Here is an 18,522-nt window from a genome sequence, read left to right as displayed (position 1 = left end):
CTCTGCAGTCTGCAATGACTAAAATTTTTGTTTATGAAAAATCTGTTAACCTTTTGACTCCCGTTCCCGTAATCTTACGGGCTGAGAGCGCAGTCTCAGAGTACCAAACCCGTAATTGCCCGTCAGATCTGAGTCTTCGATACGTATTTTTTAAACTCATTTATTTATTTTAAAAACGGCACTAAAATTTTTAATTAATATTTTTAGGAGTTTTAAAAGATATCACACTACTATTTTGAGGCAATAATGAGTCCATTATGCGCATGTGCAAAAAGAACACGTTGCTAAAATTTGATCGTTCTTTTTGGAAAGCTTATCATCATGAACGGACGCGATATTTCAAGCGCTGCTAAAAAGATTCGTTTACAGGAAGATATCGACTGGTATGAAAGTGAAGCAGAGGATTTCAGTGCAGAAGAATATGAAGAAGAAGATGAAAGTGAAAAAGAAATTCGACAGAGTGAATCGGAGTACGAAAGTGAGAGTGAAACGGCCGGCGTTGAAGGAGGGAGTCATGACGGATTTCAGAGAGGAGCCGATTTAAAACCCAAAGAATTTCATTTTGATGACAGCTTGGCAGGTGTAAGAAGCCGAATTCCTGGTCAGATAAGTATTTTTGGCTATTTAAAGCTGTTTATTACATCGGCCATCATGAATATTATAGTTAATGAAACAAATAGATATGGCCTTCAAAAACATGGCGATGCCTGGCAGCTTGTCGATGAAAAAGATATTTGGCAAATTTTTGGTTTAATTTTGCTTATGGGTTTTGTTAAAAAGCCTACTCTGTCGTCTTACTGGTCTACTGATCCTTTGTTATCTACGCCAGTGTTTAGTAAAATGGTTTCAAGAAACAGGTTTCTAATGGTTTTAAGCAGTTTGCATTTCACTGACAATTCGGAAAACCCTGCTGGCAATAAATTGTTCAAATTAGGAAGTGTTTTTGCCATGATATGTGACCCGTTATCTTCTGTTTTGCTGTCTGGTAAATTTATATCTATAGATGAAAGCTTGCTGGCTTGGAAAGGGCGACTCAGCTTCAGACAGTATATTCCATCTAAAAGATTTAGATTTGGAATAAAGCTGTTTGCTCTCTGCGATGCTGTCTCTGGCTATGTGCACAAGCTGTCTGTGTACATTGGTGATGAGAAGGAGCAAGCCGAAGAAACTGGTAGAGGAGTCACTCACAACATAGTCATGAAATTAATGAGTGGTTTACTAAATTTAGGTCATTGTTTATTTATGGATAATTTTTATAATTCGCCAGAGTTAGCAGCTGAACTTGTAAAAAATAATACTCATGTTTGTGGAACTTTGCGTCCAAACAGAAAAGGTGTCCCCAAAGATTTGAAAATGTATAATGGAAAATTAATTAAAAAAGGTCAGACAACAAGCTTTTCTAATGGGGAAAGTATGGTTGGCTGTTGGAGAGATAAAAAATATATTTCTGTAATTTCAACTATGCATAAAAACATGGATGTCGCAGATACAGGCAAAGTAAATTATAAAGGGGATAAAGTTTGCAAACCAGCTGTTGTTTTGGATTACAACAAATACATGGGAGGAGTTGACAAATCGGATCAAAATTTGCATTATTATAATGCTGCGCGTAAAACCATGAAATGGTATAAAAAACTATTTTTTCATTTATTAGATATTTGTGTATACAATGCGGCCATAGTTTATAGAATTCATAGCAGCTGTAAAATAACTGACTTGCAGTTTCGACAGAAATTAATTCATCAGATATTTGAATATACCGGTTCTTGTCGCAAAAACAGTACTCCCCGCGCTTCAACTTCTTCTACTCATCGAAGTGACAAATAGTCCAGGGAAAGGTAGACCGGCAAAATACAGAATTTGTAGGCACTGCAAAAAGCGCGGTGATGACAACAAACCTAAGCGAAGCGAAACTAAATTTAAATGTCTAGCATGCGGAGTACCTTTGTGCGAGTCGTGTTTTGATGCTTACCATGCTAAATAAATTCATTTTAAAACTTATTTAGCGTGTGCAAATTCTTCATTGCTTTGTATCACTTGCTTTTGTACATACACTTGCTAAAATGTCATTGTCTATGTATTGTATTTGTTGTACATTTACAGGTTGTACTTGTTGTGCATTTACAGGTTTTATTTGTTACAGACTGCCCTTTTTAGGGCACCCATATAATCAAAGAGTTCAGTTCACATGCTTTCTAGCAGTCCATGATTTGCTGTTTGTGCTCGTAATAAATGTTGCCTTCTGTCTTGTGCTGCTTCACCAAATGTGCCAATGCAGGCTCACAACTCAATTCATTTTATGCACAATAAATTTTGCTGCAGCACACATGAATTTGTGCAATGTGTTTATATGCAAAATAAATAAATATAGTTTTGAGAAATGCATAAGATCATAACTAAAATCAGCAAAAAATCATAACTATCAATATATAGATCTCAAGTTGTAAAGCTTTGCAAGCTGTCTGGAGGAAGAAATCAGTCTAGAAAATAATCTCAGCTTTCAAATGCATATTCAGTTGCAGCTAAATGCCAATTTGCACAAAAGTTATAGCATTGATGGCACAGCCTGTCAGGTCTTGTCAGCCCTCTCGTGCTCTGCTTACAGACATGGCGTCATGAGCATTTCTAAGAGCTGCACGCGCAATGCATGTGAGCGCATAACTCTGCTTTTGATGCACTTGGACAACCAATTTTTTTTGCTGCGTGTAGCAAACATATTTGCCGCCGTGCAGATGCTTATCATAAACTATTTTCTTAGAGCTATTGCTTGTAAAGAAATATTTATTATCGATATTTTACGGTAAAAAGCTGACAGCTTCGTCGAATCAGGACACTGACCAAAATTTTTACAGCTAATTTGCAGGAAATAAACGGCAGTCTCTTGAGAAATTTCTAAGCTTTCTAATGCATATTTATTTGTGGCTGTATGCCAGTTAGCATGAAAGTTATAACTAATTTTAGGCGGCCATGTCAAGGCTCCATTTTTCGCTTGTCATTAGGGCCACGCGCTGAGCATTTTGAGCGGCGCTCCCGCATTGCATCAACGATCATAACTCCACTTTCATTGCTCTTGGGCGACCAATTTCTTTTGCAAATTGTTGTGAACATGTGAATCCATAGAACTACTGTTTGTACAAAATTTTCAATTACTTCTATCATTTAGAAAACACAATTGAAAATGACGTACGAAAATAAAATATTGAGAGCTTCAACAAGTTGAGATTTCTGCAGGATAGCAATTGCAAGCTATTTACCTAAAAAATGTATCAGTTTGTAGAGAAATTTCTCAGCATTCCTATGCATGTTAATTTATGTATCTACCTCAAGTTTACTGGACGTATATTCAGTTTTTACGCAGTCGAGTCGAAGGCTCAGATCGCCGTAGTAAATGCTCTGGTACGCTGGGGAATTCCCAGCCGTAAGCGCCCGGTCGCTAAAGGGTTAATAATTGCATTTTCCTTTCAAATTTTTAAATAAGGATTCAAACTGTTTGACTGATTTAAAAAAAAATCTTTCATTTTCATTTATGCAACAGTTACTCTGTTTGGACTCTGACTTTTGACCATGTGAACAGGGCAAATTTCTAGCTATAGTTTCATATGGTTCCTTATTTGGCAGAGTATACACCAATTAGGTTAGGCCAAAAGGTGAAAACAAAATTTCAAAAACAACAGTAGTTGGTATTAATTTTACGTTTAATTCTTTAATTCTAAATAATTATTAACAGAACAATCAAATAATTGAATTTAAATTATCCCATTTTGAACCTTATGTTTTTTCTAAGAGTAAGGTGGCCAAAAGTTTTTTTTGCAATAATAAGACATGAAGTGGGCCAGATACCTCAAATTGTAAAATGAGGCGGTAACTAAAACTGCAATACAATGGGTGATTTAGTGTTACGATATCTTTGCAGTTTTTGGTAGCATCAAATTTTAAATACGTCTGCCAAATTTCATCAAAAATTTGTTGTCTTATTTCAAATTATTAAGTGGTTCTCAATAACGGGTGAAAAACTGCTGAGTTGTGGAGAGGCTTGGTTTCATGTCTATTTTGAGACAATAATTCAAGCAGACATGACAGAAGACGATGAGTTAGCTAATCTTCATTGGCACCTAAAAATCGTCTGACAAACTTTCTTCTTTTGATGTAAGTATTATGACTCAAATGTCTCGAGCTGAAGCTTTAATTGAAAGTTGCGAGTTTAAACCACATTAAATAGAACCCAGTTTATTCATCGTTTATTTCTGCTACACACATTGTCAAACTTTTGAAAAGTCATTAACTGCGCACACTCACAAATGATTATCTAGATGAGTGGGTGAGGTTTGTCTGGTTAAAATTAAATTGCTAACAGTTTGTATTTTGCAGCAAAAAACTTTATTGCAGTAACAAATGCTGTGTCCATAAATCTGTTTGAACTTATTCTGAAAGCGTTGGAAAAAAAGGTTGCCATGCATGGGTATTGAACACACAGCTTTGTGCATATATAAATATAGAAGTGACAACTCATTAATACTGGAAAGCTGCTAGGGTCATACCTATTTATAAAAAAGGAAGTAAAAAATTACCCACTAACTACAGAACAGTGTCTTTGACTTGCATTACTTGTAAACTTCTCGAACATATTGTATCTTCTAAAATTCATGATCATTTAAACACATATAACATTTTGCACGATAGTCAGCATGGATTTAGAAGTGGAAGATCTTGTGATTCCCAGCTTGTTTATACATTTAATGATCTTGCTTCTAATCTGGATAATAGAATTATTACAGATGTAATCATATTAGATTTTTCTAAGGCATTTGATATTGTGAATCATTGTAAACTTTTACTCAAACTCAACTATTACGGTATAAATGAAAATCTTCTTTTTTGGATAGAGGATTTTTTATCGAACCGAAGGCAATTTGTTTCCGTGGAAGATGCCAACTCTCCATTTTGTCCAATTAACTCAGGAGTGCCCCAAGGGTCAGTTATGGGACCCCTTCTTTTTTATTGTACGTTAATGACTTGCCAGACCTTATGGTGTCAGAATGCCGACTGTTTGCTGACGATACTCTTTTATTTAATTCCCGCGTCAACAAAGCGGTATTGCAACAAGACCTTAGGGTACTCCAAAAGTATTCTAATGAGTGGCAATTGACTTTTAATGTTTCTAAATGTGCTGTTCTTTCAGTTGGAGAGTCGAATTCAAAAGCAAGTTATTTTTTATGTGACCAGTGTTTAGACAATGTTGATTCACATCCATATCTTGGCATTGAGTTGCAAAATAACCTGAAACGGGAAATTCACTATGTAAAAATAATAAGCAAAGCTAATAGAACATTACATATGCTAAAGAGAGTTTTAAAGCATGCTGACACAAAAACTCGGCAGATTTTTTGTCTTAGCAATTGGTTCCATATTTGACATTCTAAAATTTTTCTTGTACTGCTATGTTGTATCAAACCTTTGACGAACTTTGATCCACTCAGCTAAAGTAAGCTGTTTTAGTATGTTAAACATTTCACTTATTACTGACTCTGATCTAATACCAAACACAATTCTGTTTCTCAAAGCTTTATTATTCTCTGCCTCATGAAAGTTACATGTCATGTTTAGGCCTTTGAGTGATGATATAAACCTATCAAACAGTTTGTCTGTCTGTTTTACCTAACTAAAAACTTATAACGTTCCAATTCTTCTTGACTTTGGAAGCGGAGTAACTAGTAAAGGCATCTTTGACAAGTTTAAGTGGACGCTGATAAGTCAAATGTCCTAAACAGCTATTGACATTTGACTTCAGGGATTGTGAGTAGAGTAGCCACCTTAACACTCTCTTCTTTAGCATTATTTTCTGTTGCTGTCATTTAAAAGTGAAAGGTTTTTAACCAAGCTGTTCGATTCTTGCTACCGTCACTCATATTTTGAACAGACTACCCTGCCAGAAAATGTATAGTGGAGGCGGCCTAAAAGAACCGCTATCAGCCAAGTCCGAAAACTTGCACCGTAGCTGTATGGTAGGTGTGCTTCTAAAGTCCTGACACCATGTTAAGTTGATTGTAGTATGTGTTTTATATTAGACAGGTAAGATTGAAGGATGTGCCTGTGCATATATTTTTACTGCCTCGCCAACCTCTGAACACAATATAGTAACATCTATGCAGGATAAAGACAAGATAATATACCATAGATATACAGAATGATATGGGATTATAGACTCACTTTACAGCATAATACAGGAAAATAGACTAGCTATTCAGGATAATGACTTCAGCCGTATGGGTCACACAAATATGTATAATATAGCTTGTGCGGAATACAACATGTCATGACTTTATAACAGTATGCTCAGACAAGTCTCCTATCATGGCATTGTCAGTTTCAGTACAGAAAAGGTAAGCGTAAAAAACATAGTGGCTTAAAATTATAGCTCTAAAATATCAATTAATTAGAAGTTTGGCCTGGTCTTAAAAAATAATTGTAAAATTCACCAATAATTTAAACATTTATAAATATTTAAAAAAATTTGCTTTAGAAACAGGTAATTTTCAAACTACATTTATAAAGCCACTTTCGAAGTTTTTACACATTTTCTAAAAGAGCTTGCTTGACTAAAGTTTTATTATACCATATGTATGTGGTACCTACACAGAAAGAAAAAGTATCCTAAATACAACCACATGGTATTTAAACATACATGTATTTGCAAATAGCTAGCCAATCACGACAAGTCATTAGGTGCAAACATCAAGCATTACCATGAACGCTCGTACTGGTAGCATAAAGCGCAGCATCCTTGTGACTCCTGATGCAAATTTGAATGAACAAACTTTCTCACATATGACATCACACTGAAGCAGGCACTTAACTAGTAGTTTGTAATATTAGAACTTTAACCTTTTAAAGTGAATTTGATTTCTCGGACAGAAAGTAATGAGACTGGGAAGAATAATTCTTATAATAAGGGCTGGTTCTGTTCTTCTGTCTGTTTGAAACCAAGCTTGGGGCGTTAGGAAAACAATGCTTGCACTGAGCGAGCTCAGATATCTGGTTTCGCCGACAAGCTCACTACATACTGTGCCATGGAACACTTTGTAGGATTATGGAATAATTGTGAACATACTGATTACACATGAAAATGTACTTCATGAAATGGGACTGCTAGCTTGCTAGTTCACAGCAAACAAGTAAAAACAGAAAGTTGTATATATGCTGGGTTATTTAATTTTATCTAGTCTATGTTAGAGTGATTTATGACACATGTGTATCTATCAAGGCCTGTACTTTTTAGCCTTTACTCACTATGTTTCATTACAAAAAAGATATTTTCTACCGAGTCTGAGTTTTTTAATACAGTGTTACAAACATCACTTTGTTTCTAAACTTCTGACTCTGAGCCTGAGTCTGACTCTGAGTCTGAGATCGAAGCTGATGTTGAGTCATATGAACATCACATGAAATTAATTTTAAAGATTCAAATCTGTATATGAATTTTCAATGTCCTTTCAGGAGAATAAAGATATGAACTTTTGTTGCTATTTACAAGTCAACACTAACAATATAAATTTTTGCAGGTGACTTGCCTATACATTTACAGTAAACTTAAAACTTGAATGGAGCATGCAACTATATTGAAGTGTGTTGGTAATCAAAATAATAAAAATGATAACACGGTATTTTATGACAATAATCAAATTAGAATGAGAAATTAATGAATTTCCAAAGGACAAGCAAATACACGTATATGTATATGTCATCTTTTTTAAAAGGTAATAACATTAGGACATTGTGGCAACAAAATGGTCCCGAGTTACTTTGCCTTGCACGGAAAAACAGTAGAGGCTCCTGTAGTGTTTACCTACTGACGTAAATTACAGATAACGTAAAGAATTTATATGAATTTATTGCTTCCTACTATGCAAAAACTTTCCAAATGAATTTTATTCCGTCTTGCTGCACTTGCTAATCACCCAAGAAAACATAGTCGTGAATTTAGCGTTATATTCATTATTTACAACTTTCGCAACACTTTAGTTTGTTGTAAAACATCGTTACATATGTTGATAAAAAGAGAATGAGATAGCTGTAAAATTGTTAATAAATAAAAAATGCGATGAATTAGTACAGATGTTACAGCATCGATCTACCAGTCTGAATATCACAAGTTGGAGTGTCGTCGAATGTTGTCTTTTATCCTAATCTTGAACCCTGGATACAGATAGACGACGAACAGGTAGAACTATTTTTTAAATTAAAAACATTTTATGGTTTTGTTTTATTGTAGTCATACAAATATTTGTTATTATTTTTACTTGACAGAATAGTCTTTGCTGTTTAGAAAAAAAATAATCAAATCATTTTAAATGAATGTCGAAAATGTGCAGTCCTCATCAACTTGTAAAATTACCATAATCATGGTGTATAAAGCCATTGAGATTTATCATAAAAAACAGAAAAAGTTAAGTTAAAACGTTTAAGTTAAGTATTTCCTTTTCTGCATGGCCAAAGTGGTCAATTCGGAAAGATCTTAGAAAGGATTAGGAAATCTACATGTATTTTGCTATTCTTATATTATAAATTCCTGACATCTTAAACGTTTCTGGAACGAATATTTTAGGTTCTAGGAGCCTCTACTGTACTTGTGCGTAACTGTGAGTGGGTCTTTATGAGAAGGATTTTCTTTAGTAGCTAACATATTACTACCTTCAATACTTTTGGGGGATATAGTTTGAGCATGCAGTCGGAATAATATTTACTTTAATAGCTAAATATTTCTAAACAGCCACTTTAAAACTGAGACAAACAGTTTTAGTGCAGCCTCATAACCTCGAAAGGATGACTTCCAGGTTATTACAAAAACATTTATAGCTATTCTAAACTGTGATGAACAGTATTAACATAAGCCCATAATCTGGAAGGATTACCTTCGGTTATAATAACAGCCTACCTAGTAATCATATGTAAATGAGACAATCAAATACCATAGGTTATTAACTAAAGACATAGTGATGTGATGACTATGCAAGCTGTAGAAATATCACAACCATTTGATACAATCACATTATCTTAGCCTAAGGACTCCTACACGGTAACAAGCTGGGGTATAATCGACTCCAAATACATGCATCTTATTAAAATACATACAATGCAACGGAATGAACAAGATGATGGTATAAGTAATAGTTCTCCTCTATTTTATTCAAACCCATACATACCTTCCACAAGAAATAAGTAAGTTGCAGCAGGAGCATAAAGTAGAATATAGTTGTATAAGTCAAAAGTATAGAAAAAAGCATTGTAAAATGCTTTTACACGCTGATTTATATCCTCCTAGCATAAATCCTGGGGCAAATCAGTTTTCAAAAAGCACCAAATTGGTGAATACAAAGAACAATTACACCTGATCCAAGGGGATTGCTAAGTTGTTGTTGTTGATTGGTACCAGCGGCATAACTAGACATATTTCACTGACCACTGTCCTGGTACACAAATGTGAATCATTATTTAGCACTTACTACTCTGTCAGAAAAGAGAAGAAAAGAAAACTACTTTGGCCGAAAAGAGACAAAGTGTACCGCTAAACAGCCAAAGCAAAATGGCCATACTACCCAAGGCAGGTCATATACATACAATACATAAATTAATAACATTTCAAATTAACTTTTGAGAACTATTTACTAAAGCAATAAAGTTGAAGCTTCAATATAAAACCGATATGTGGACAGCACTAGGTGGTATAATACTTATGTGAAGGATATCATAAAGGCTGGTTTTGAGGGATATCAAATTGAAGGAACACTGATAACATCTATAAGAACAGGCTCAGTAATGTATGTCATTTATTCTAGTGATATTGGCACACTGCCAACCACAAGGCTGCAATGTTGCAAGGTTATAGTCTAGACCAGGGCTGGGCGAAGGGTGGTTCTAGAGCCGCATGCGGCTCTTTGCAAACTCCGTTGCGGCTCTTTTAACTCTGAGAAAATTCAAATTCTTTTGACGTATATTAAAATATCCTTATAATATACTGTACAAAACTGCATGCATTGTGACATGTTAGGCTTATCTAAAAGTGCACTATTGCTGTGTTATATATAGCCAACACATGCATCATGAATCATAATTCATGACATCATGCACATGTAGCTTTTCTGATGTAATAACGTCCATTGCTGACCTAAGGAGGACAAAAATAGAATGCTCCAGAAAGGTTCATCAGGAAGTCATTCCATCATGATTTCATAATGCTGGCTTATATAAGATGCTGTGACTTAGTAGAACATGTAATATTTAATTAAGCCAATTAATGCAGCGGAGGTAGCAATGGCATCTGCAACAAAACGATCCATTTCCAGAGTTACAATAGGTGCCTCACAGATTAAACGAAATAGAAACAAATCTACAAGAGAATTCCAAGATGAGTGGACCCTGGTATATGCGTTCATTTTCAGGTATGGCAAACCGCAATGTCAATTGTGCCAGGAAAAAATCTCCACTAACAAGAAGACGAACATCAAACGACATCTTGAGACAAAGCACAGAGATTTTACTGCAACATCTCCACTGGGATCTTTAGCTAGACATCAAAAGCTAGATAAACTTCAAAAATCACTAACTTTTTCAGAAAATATGCTAGTTTTTTTCACAGCTGCTGATAAACGTGCTACAGAAGCTTCTCTATGAGTGGCTACCTATCATAGGCTACCTATGATGACTTGATCATATGAAAATACCTCTCCACAAATGCATATTTGTAGCAACAGATGGTGCACCAGCCATGGTTGGAAGAGAGCAAGGGCTCATAGCTAGATTGAAGAAGGATATGCCATCAATGCTAGCATTACATTGCATCATCCACAAAACTGTTTTATGAGGAAAACTAAATGATCACTTTCAACAACTAATGTGTAAGGTTATAAAGACGATCAACTTCCTCAGAAGTCAATCAGCTCTTAGACACAGAAACTTAGGGAAGTTTCTCAAAGAAAGTGATGCCACTTGTGAAGATGTACTAACATACAATAACATTAGATGGCTAAGTAAGGGAAATGCTCTGTTGAATTTGTGGAGTATTCGACAGGAGCTAAACTCATTTTCTAAATACATTCACGCGCCTGATTGCAAGACAGTTTCAAGAAATGAGCCCTTCTAAAGATATGAGTGTTGTTGCCTCCTTTGTTGACATCTGTGACCACTTGAATGATTTAAATCTCAAGCTTCAAGGGAAAAACAAGTCTATCATTAATACACTACCAGCTGTTTCAGCCTTCTCCCATGAGTTGGAGCTGTTCTGGTGGATGTGCAAGGTGATATGCTTCACTTTCCTACTCTGAAAGCATTTTTAGATGACGATGAAGAAATGGCCTCTTGTACAGCTAAGTACACTCACTTTATAGAAAAGCTGCAACAAGAGTTTATCAAGCGGTTTAGTCAGTTTCAATCTTTGAAACACATCATACAACTCATAAAAGCACATCAGAAGGCAAAGCCTAATGGAGAGTGGGTTACTCAGTTGCCATTTAAAAGTGTTAATGTCTAATCTCTGCAACTGGAGTTGTGTAACCTCAAAGGTACAGATATAGATGAAATTGAGGAGCGCTTCTACTTGAATGCTACAACAAAGGCTGAATATCCACAGTTTGTTCAACTAGATAAATGGTTGTACACTGCGTTTGCTGCCACATATACACATGTATTGGAATCAGCATTTTCATACATGAATAATATCAAGAGCAAGTTGAGATCCACTTTGACCCAAGGTCACTTGTGTCAGCTCCTAAGAATGCTGCGGCAGAGAGCCAGATTACCAAGAGATAATGAGCAGCCATAAACAATTCCATTTATCCCACTAAACTAAGTTATACAAAGCTCTTTAGGCTCACTTCAACATTATTCAAAATTATTGTGAAAATATTCTAATAAACAAATTTAATTACAATACCACTACCAAACTTGTATAATCAGTATGAAATGTTATACTGATACACATATTGTGCGGCTCCCAAAAATCTTGCAACTTTGAAATTTGGCTCTTTGAGAAAAAACTTTGCCTACCCCTGGTCTAGATTGAAAAGTGTTATTATTTAGGCTAATCAGTCAATGTGCTTCAGTAACAAGGTTTTCCAGATATTACTTATTGAGAGAGCACAATTATGAAAAAAGCTCTTACCTATATGAGGTTTTATAGTGTGGTACATAAATGTTTTAATCTTATAAATAATATGAGTACACCTGAGAAAACTGAAGTGGGAGTCGAACTTCATCCACTTTCTTCTAGTAAACTTGGCACACAGCCAGAAGCAAAGCTTCACCTGAAATGTCAAATGCTACTCTATGATGGGACCGTTTGATATTAATTATTTTTGTGCAGCTGCAGACAATGTAAACATATTTCAAGGATGTAAAACCACCAGTACATGTGGTCAAGATAGTATACCCAGAGTGAGTAGCTACTGACTGGTGTGTTAAGCACGTAGAACTGGAAAGTTAAGGGCTTTTCCATATTCCTTCTTATTCACTATAATAAAGTGGGCCCTCTCTATATGATTTTAATTTGTTCTATTTTTGGCATCCTGAGGTGAAAATGTCGTATAGAGGGAATAGGAACCCGTAGTAATCATTTAATGGAAACATCCCCTAATAAAAAACTTCAAAAATGTGATATATGTAGCTTATGTACATGCTAAAAATGTATGTATTTAGTACGACTGAAACAAAAAGACATCGTGTTTCGCATCATAAGGCAGAAAATCGTATAACCAGAACTTTATGCCCCAAGTTCGCGTTGTATTAAGTGCAATGTTTGAATTAGTAATATGGAAATGGATTTATTATAATATTATATAGCAATAAGGTATTTACATCTTCAATTTATAAGTATAAAAAATTACAAGCTTTGAAAAACAGACAAATATGAATGAAGAATGAAAACCTGCTACTGATGACAAAGGTACAAAATATCAATTGAAATAAAACATATTTTATAACCTTGTGTCCTAATATTAAAAGCATATCGGCTTATTTCCAAGCTACAAAACCTTATTACCATTTACGTATAGCTCATCAACAAGAAGTATTATCTTGTAAGGTCTCTACTGTTAATAATAATTGGTCATTGTTCTTAGAGCAAAATAGGCTCATTAGGATTGATAAAAATTTTAAAACTATTTATTTTATCAATTCAAAGAAAATAAAATTCTTATTTAATGCAAAAATTCTTCATGAATCAACTAAACAATCACCAGCATCAAAGTTAAGGGGATAGAGACAGCTATTGATGAAAAACACTATAGTCCTCGTTGTGTAACAATTTACAGACCTTTTATCAAACAGTGGACAAGCTACATGTACATTATAACTATTCTTCCAACCTTGATTCACCGCTCCGAATTTTTGTAAAAAAATTTATAGTTTATGGTAAGAAAGAGAAGGCAGAAACTCAGACTGATGCAGCAGCAACTATGGTTGTAACTGAAAGACTGCTATATTCTTCCTAGTGTTGTTAGCTACAATTAGTCTGTCTTTAGAGATGTCCATGTCAAATACTTTACCACTTTCAATAGCGCTGTCTGTCAGCTCTGAGACTACCTCGCCTACAATATAATAAGCATTATTTACAGTCACAGCATATTCTAGATTCCAACTCTCGTTAAATAATTTAATTCAATTTGTCTAAAGGTTTTTCCTGTATTCTTAAGTCAATCAGAAAAGTAGGTAATGTTAGAATTATTCTCCCCTCGCATAGATTCATCCATCACTGAACTGGCATGGAGCTACGCAATCACTAGTTAGTTGGATGCATCTTGGAAGGCTGTACGAAACTGTTTGTGATTACAACATAGTTAAAATACTCAGGATAAAATATTATTCCATAATGCAAAAAAACTTTGACTAATTTTTATTTATTATTGTGTTGCTTTTTGTGAGAAAGTAACATTAAGTTTTTATTCATAGCAAACTTTATACAGTACTTCAACCTTATCGCTCTCCCAGCTATGCTCTACCTTATAGAGTGATGTTTACACTAAGCTGAGATTACAGTACTAGATTAGTTACTATCAAAACGAGACTCTCCTTATTTGACAGGTTGCCCTTCAAAGGCCCCTCCCTGTCACGCATACTAAAATAGACTAACTACCAGCAGACTGGGTTATAAACATTATGCAGACCACCAGTATCTAATATTATGTCATCTCTAAGGTACAGTCACACATAACGAATTTTTGAGAGGCAAATTTAGCACTACAAAGAGCAAAACGAATGTCGCCTATATTTTGCTCTCCTTTTCGGTAGAGCTATATTAAACCTTTTGGATGCAATAAATCTGCTGACTTGATTTTAACTTGTCAAAGATCTGTTAATAAATGTGCATCGATGAATTGAGAAATATTTCTAATAGTTGATAGCTGTTGCTTGCAATTGACTTGCGATGATATTATAGCCTGTGTTCTTCTTTGCAATTTGCTTGTGTTTTCAATTTTCATTTCATCCTAAATTTGAAGACATATTTTTATTTTATATCTGTATTTGACATTGTTAATAAAAGTTCATTGTACTCATTGATATGTTTGCTACAGTTTGCAGCCACAACTAGCTTTTTATGTGCAATAGAAGTGGAGTTATGAGCATCGATCCATTATAAGCCAATTTAGGATAGCTGCAAGGACGCTATTAATTACATAACATGCTAAAAATCTGCATATTTATAAATTATACAATAATAATGCATCAAATAATACAAATATTTATATATGAGCAGGTGACATAAACAAAGCAAGAAATGCTAAATGAAGAAACAAAAATAATTCCATCGTTTGCTCGGATTGCTGCCTTCTGATTGTTGCTTTCGATGTAACAAACATCTTCTAGTTGTCCCAGCCCTGTGTTCTTTGGTTGCAAGTTGGAGCGGCAAATGTTAGGTGCCTAGTTATGAATACCTGGGGGTTTGGAGGGGGCGCTGTAAGCCCCCAACAGGTTTCTCTCATGTAGGACCTCAACCAGGCCTCTCATGTAAAGTTTTAAAAATGTTTATCAGAAAGTAAAAATATTTTTCTATCATTTGACATTTGTTTGTTTTAGGCGATGTGACTGCCAGAATGTTATCAGATTCAAATAGGCAAAACTTGACCACAGCTGAAACGCTCAGAAAAAAGAGATATTTTCCTTTTGAGCGTTTTAACAAAGATCAAATTTGCCGATTTTATTTTAAGTTCATCCAAAGGTTTCCATGCTTTCGAGGGGGCATTGCCAATCGGGTGTTTGGTAAGACTTTACCTTTTGCAGGCCTTTATAAAAGTCGTTGACAAGAATATTTTGCCGATGATGATAACAATGACACCTAACAACTACTAAAAGGTGATGTTTATCTCTATGGCCTGGAATAACGTGATATTATACAGCGATGAAATCCGTCTCCTTAGCCGTTGGGCAAATAACTGTTCGAGTTAATGATGTTGAGGCCGAGTTATCTGAAGCAATTCATCATTGCGTGAGAATGGACCAAACAAATCCATTCGAGTTAATAACCAAGTGTTCAAAATAAATTTTACATTTTATCCAAAGGCGAGTTATCCGAGTTTGACAGTACTTACAGCCGCCAAAAATTTCTAAAAATTTTGTGCGGCTCAGCCGGCCAGCTGCCCCAGGGAATACGAGCCTGAGTTGTCCAATACTTTCCAGAATATATTCTGACTTCAACTCTTCTTTTGCGCTGCTGAACTAGTTGATATTAGCTTCCAAGCATTTTTCGCATAGCTTTCACGTACTGCATTTACCACAAACACAAAGGGTAAAAGTTTGCTTAGTAAGCATTACCTTTGGTTCAAAACTTGCGAACCGGATTTTATATGCATGTCCTTCGAAGTATTAGGACCGCTCTAAACAAGAATTAGCCTGAGACAGTTAGTAGTTATTTCTATGGCGTTGCTTTCAAAGCTCCATCTACCATCGTAAACTTAAACTGTTCTTGTATATGTACATGTACTTCCAAAAAGCAAAACTGTGTTAAACAAGGAACCACTATTAGCTTGAGACAGTAATTATTTCTATAGCGTTGCTTTGAAAGTTCATCTATTATAGTAAATTTAAGCCGTTTTTATATGTAGGCTTCTCCGAAGTAGAAAGACCATGTTAAACAGAGAACTAATACTAGCCTGAGATCGTTATCAATTATTTCTATGGTGTCGCTTTCCAAATTTTAACGAAAAAAAAACGACTAAAACCTTTGGATTTTGATAGTGAGAGAATTAATTGTTATTGATACAAATTATAAACGATTCGTTATTAATACGATTTTTATGGACACTTTTCTACTGATCAATCAATATTATGGGCTCGTAAAGATCAAATAATGTCAAAGTGGCGGTCAAATGGAGGTGGTGTTCAATTGGATAGTGGCGGTCTATTTTTCAACCTTTCTCTCAAGGTGGCGGTCAATTAGAGGCGGCGTTCAAATAGAGGCAGCGTTCAATTAAAGGTTTTACGGTATCTGAGCTGTGCATGCACACAGACATTGTCAATGAAACTATTTTAATTGACCTAATTGGCAAATTATTAGCGAGCATGATTTTAGCACCTTTTACAATTTATATAGTCTAAGACACGTATATCAACACTATCAAAATACTAGGGCAACTCGACATAGTACATTCGATGCAACTGCCTAGATTGCGCAATTGTTGATTTTTTATCGTTCGGAAACAATGGCAATAAATCCTTTATTTTTCAATAATAACCTTTTTTAGCAGCAGATGTTCCGTTGTAGAAACAGTTGCCATATTTAGCGCATCTAGACAACTGCATCGTACATGTATGTATCAGATTGAATCGCGCTGACACTTTTATTGTGTGTTGTGGTACGTGTGTTGGACTATACCAATGACAAAAGCTGCTAAAATTGCACTCATTAATACTGTAGTTTGTTCAACCAGTTAAAAGCATTTTGTCGATGATTTTGGTATGCATGCACAGCTCAGACAACTTTGTTCATTTCGTGATTTCGGTCAGAATGAACAAATAATTTGTTCTGTGTGGCCATATCTTTACAGTTATAGGAGTGTGGACACGATGCCAAATACCAGCTACAAGGAGTCAATAGCAAATTAAATATAACATCCAGATAGAAATTATATGCATGGCCTGCAGTTAAAGGCTCACAGTCAAAGGCTAATAAGCAAATATATGAGGTACATTTAATAAGTAATGTGAGTTGGTTTATAAAAACAGTTTATATCATAAATAGAAGCCTAGTATAATTGTATTTCTACTTCAACAAACTGATAGACAAAATGTGTGTCTGTTAATATCAGGTATAATTTTACTACGGTTAGACAAAGCAAATGAATATGAACCATTTAAGTTGTATTTAAGATGCTTATCGAAACATTTGATCACCGGTGTCTTCTTTTCTACAATAACATAAATAATATTTAAGTGATCAAAGATTATTTTACTAAATCTTTAAAAATTAATATACATTTTGTTTTGCCTCTTTTTTTAGTCAAATTTCATTACTAAATATTATTAAAGTTATGACCCTTAATACATCTCAACTAAAATGATAGCATTTCTATTTATCTGTTTAAGAGCATCAGTGTCCATGGTTGTGTGTAAAACTTTGAGATCTGGGGCTTAAACAGAATATCATAACAATAAAATATATTATATTTGGTTGATCGGTGATAGTCAACTGAATGTGCAGGCAAATTCAAAAGAAATGACTAATGAATCAGAAACAATGAAAATTATACATCTACTCTGAATCTTGCGCTAATACTAAGTCTATAGCAAGTTGACTAGCAGAGCTCTCTATTAATATGTATAGTGTTTAATTTCAGTATTAGAAGTAGTCAGGGTGGCAGTACATGGGTTTGCATCAACACTATGTTTCTACTAGTATAATATATATATATTTATATATAGCAATTACTAGATTTTACAGCATATTTGTCAGCACAACTGCTCACCCATATTATGTAATTCATTTATAAGTAAACTAACCAGTTGAGCTATCCAGGATTCTCACAGTGCTGCTGCTGGATGCTGCCACCAGGACATATCTCTCACCATAGCATGCTACTCCTAGTGGATGAGTCACATCTTTACGAGTCCAAAGCAGCTGACCTTGAGATATGTCTATCAAGCAGACTTGAGACGAGCCGCTGTCAGACACAACAACCTTGTCTGATCCTGAAACACAGAGGGAGACACAATCTTGGCTAAGCTGAGGACAAGAAATGTCTTTGAGTTTATTCCCTGTCAGTGAGTAGATGATGAGAAGCTTGTTTGTTCTGTCTGGAACAACTACTTTATCACAAGTGATGGCTAGCCCGGTGAAGGAGGAGCAAGAGTCACTGTGACTCCAGAATGTGGCTTGTTTTCCCTGCTGGTCGTGTACATAGATAGTCCAAGGATTCCCAAAGACCAATGTATATAGTCTGTCCTTGTAGACCTCCATTGCGTCAGGATTGTTGTTGAATGTGATGAATGAACCTTTTACTTGGTAGTTGGTGTCAATAGTAGCTACTACTTTATTATCCA

At 35.1% G+C, this 18,522-nt stretch overlaps 3 protein-coding genes across 3 annotated transcripts in view; 1 reads left to right on the top strand and 2 right to left on the bottom strand.

The window, feature by feature from the left end:
* Nucleotides 1-321: 321 nt before the first annotated feature.
* Nucleotides 322-1,827, top strand: LOC137397100 (piggyBac transposable element-derived protein 4-like). Its single transcript, XM_068083386.1, has 2 exons — nucleotides 322-1,381; nucleotides 1,487-1,827. The coding sequence occupies exons 1-2, from the start codon at nucleotides 322-324 to the stop codon at nucleotides 1,825-1,827; spliced, it is 1,401 nt and encodes a 466-aa protein (XP_067939487.1).
* Nucleotides 1,828-12,809: 10,982 nt separating this feature from the next.
* On the bottom strand, nucleotides 12,810-18,508 carry LOC137396897 (uncharacterized). Its single transcript, XM_068083198.1, has 2 exons — nucleotides 17,983-18,508; nucleotides 12,810-13,577 (listed from the first exon to the last, which is right to left on the bottom strand). Exons 1-2 carry the CDS (start codon nucleotides 18,437-18,439, stop codon nucleotides 13,444-13,446), a joined length of 591 nt encoding a protein of 196 aa, XP_067939299.1. The 5' UTR covers nucleotides 18,440-18,508; the 3' UTR covers nucleotides 12,810-13,443.
* The window catches only part of LOC137397099 (uncharacterized), a 28,441-nt gene continuing 28,396 nt past the window's right edge, over nucleotides 18,478-18,522 (bottom strand). Inside the window, exon 4 of the mRNA XM_068083385.1 lies at nucleotides 18,478-18,504. Within this exon, the coding sequence (XP_067939486.1) occupies nucleotides 18,478-18,504 (27 nt within the window). The remainder of the gene's footprint in view (nucleotides 18,505-18,522) is intronic.

This window comes from Watersipora subatra, chromosome 5 (genome assembly GCF_963576615.1).
Source record: "Watersipora subatra chromosome 5, tzWatSuba1.1, whole genome shotgun sequence".
In the NCBI taxonomy this organism is placed as follows: Eukaryota; Metazoa; Bryozoa; class Gymnolaemata; order Cheilostomatida; family Watersiporidae; genus Watersipora; species Watersipora subatra.
This window is presented reverse-complemented; position numbering and strand designations above follow the sequence as displayed.